The sequence below is a fragment of the Plasmodium cynomolgi genome, assembly GCF_000321355.1.
Source record: "Plasmodium cynomolgi strain B DNA, scaffold: 0487, whole genome shotgun sequence".
In the NCBI taxonomy this organism is placed as follows: domain Eukaryota; phylum Apicomplexa; class Aconoidasida; order Haemosporida; family Plasmodiidae; genus Plasmodium; species Plasmodium cynomolgi.
The window spans coordinates 1-2,039 of NW_004192919.1; the positions used below are offsets into that span (position 1 = coordinate 1).

Below are 2,039 nucleotides of genomic sequence, written 5' to 3' on the forward strand. Positions count from 1 at the left end.
TATGTTAGATAGTACGTATATCAATTTACAAGACAATCAGTATCATATAGCATACACACACGTATAATTTTCTATCCATAATATCAAATGTATTACCGAATGGAAGTACAACATCCTCATTAAAAAAAAGTTAGTTCTAGTTAATTTGTTACCATATAAAAATAAGGTATAAAAAAAAAGGAAAAATTATATGATTTCTTATAATTTCATGATATTATAAAAGATGTACTAACAAATAAAAGAACTACACAGCAACGCAATTATTACTGCAATTATGCAAAATATATTTTTGACTTATACAAAGAAATGGAACGATATAGAAAACCCGAATTTTTTAGATTAGACATAAGACGTTTTAAAAAAATATTTTTGTATACACAGATGCATTAAATTTTATTGAAAAAAGAGGTCCTGAAAAATGATTACATTTAGTGTTCATCCAAAATTATAAAGTTTCTTGTTCGTTAGAACAAAAAGGTGTAGCAAATGTTGAAAGAACGCAAGTATTGGATAAAGCTATAAATGGATTTAAACGGATGTTTAGCACAAATATGCATAGAGAAAAAGTGGTTGCTAAAAAATCAGTTTTTGATGAAATGAATGAGAATGTACATTTTTTTTTTATTAATTAAAACGGCTACTTGAGGGTAACTATTTGAATTGTTTTACTTGTGCATAAATAAAATAAAAAATTATTCTTTATAATAACTATTTATACGTTCATATGTTTATGCATTTTAATTGTTCATCCTATTCGTGGATCGCCTTTAGATCCAAATCGGAATTAGAAAAAATTCTATAAATATTTATATTCAAGTGTGTATTCATGTTACACTACTGAAATAAGAAATCATAAATTAGCATGCTCTAAGTTATGTCTACTTTGTTGTATGTTTAAAAACGTGTTAACACATTAGGAATACATTCTTCCTGCATTATAAATACATGACATAAAAAAAACAAGAGTTATGATTATTTGATATATTGATTTTATGGTAAATTACCAGATGGTAATGCTAATAAAAAATTTTACATATAACTGCCGTATAATATGTTGCAAATTTTTTTAAAAAAAGCAATTATATTAAATATAAAACAGAGATATATATGCACAAATTATTTCGTAAAAATATCTGATATGGAAAAGATAAAAAACAAGAAAGAGTTATACAATTTTTTAGAAATTTATGAAAGTATAAAAAAAACGTTGAATAATAACAATAAAGGCAAAAAAGAAAAATATTGTGGATACATAAAGAACCTATTTTGATTATATAAGAAGATGGAAGAAGATCAATTTTCAAATATAACTCATTCATACTGCATGGAAGTAAATTATTTCAAAAAAAGAAAAATTAATGTTGTTGCTGTTTTATCGTTCTTAGAAAAGGATGGTTCTAGAAAGGGTATAAAATCAATATTCAACGCAGAAAAAATAAATAAAATTTTGTTTCTACAAGAATCAGATGAGTTTGAGAAGCTACCTCCAATTTCCATAAGAAGAACAGTGATTAATGTAAGTGTATACTGCAATAATTGCATTCAAAATGAATAATTATGATTTTTAAATATAATCATTATGCACAATTATTTTAAACGTACTAAACCAAATAAAAACAAACAAAAATAGATATCATTTGATACGAAACATTTCCTAGACACATAAATAATTTTACCTACTAAATATTAACGATGATATAATAAATAAATAAACTTCCCAGACCGTGTACATTAAAATGAATAAAAAAAATATACAATGAACCTAAAACCGAATTATGCAAACTAATCCCAAACTATGCAACCTAAAACCTAACTATACAACCTAAACGTAACCCTTGAAACTTAAACCTAAACTTAAAACCTAAACCCTAAAACCTGAACACTAATCATAAACCCTGAACCCTAAACCTACGAATATGTATAATTCAGAAAAAATCTGCATTAATATAATTTTATTTATATTTTAAAGTAACATGAATATATGGATAATTGTGTTAATTAATTTTTATTTATTTTATTTANNATCCTGGTATACGACA

The 2,039-nt window shown here is 24.3% G+C and overlaps 1 protein-coding gene across 1 annotated transcript; it reads left to right on the top strand.

Annotated features, from left to right (window-relative positions):
- Nucleotides 1-1,007: 1,007 nt before the first annotated feature.
- Nucleotides 1,008-1,270, top strand: PCYB_004340 (hypothetical protein; the record flags this gene model as incomplete). Its single annotated transcript, XM_004227855.1, has 2 exons — nt 1,008-1,044; nt 1,077-1,270. 2 exons carry the CDS (start codon nt 1,008-1,010, stop codon nt 1,268-1,270), a joined length of 231 nt encoding a protein of 76 aa, XP_004227903.1.
- Nucleotides 1,271-2,039: the final 769 nt, after the last annotated feature.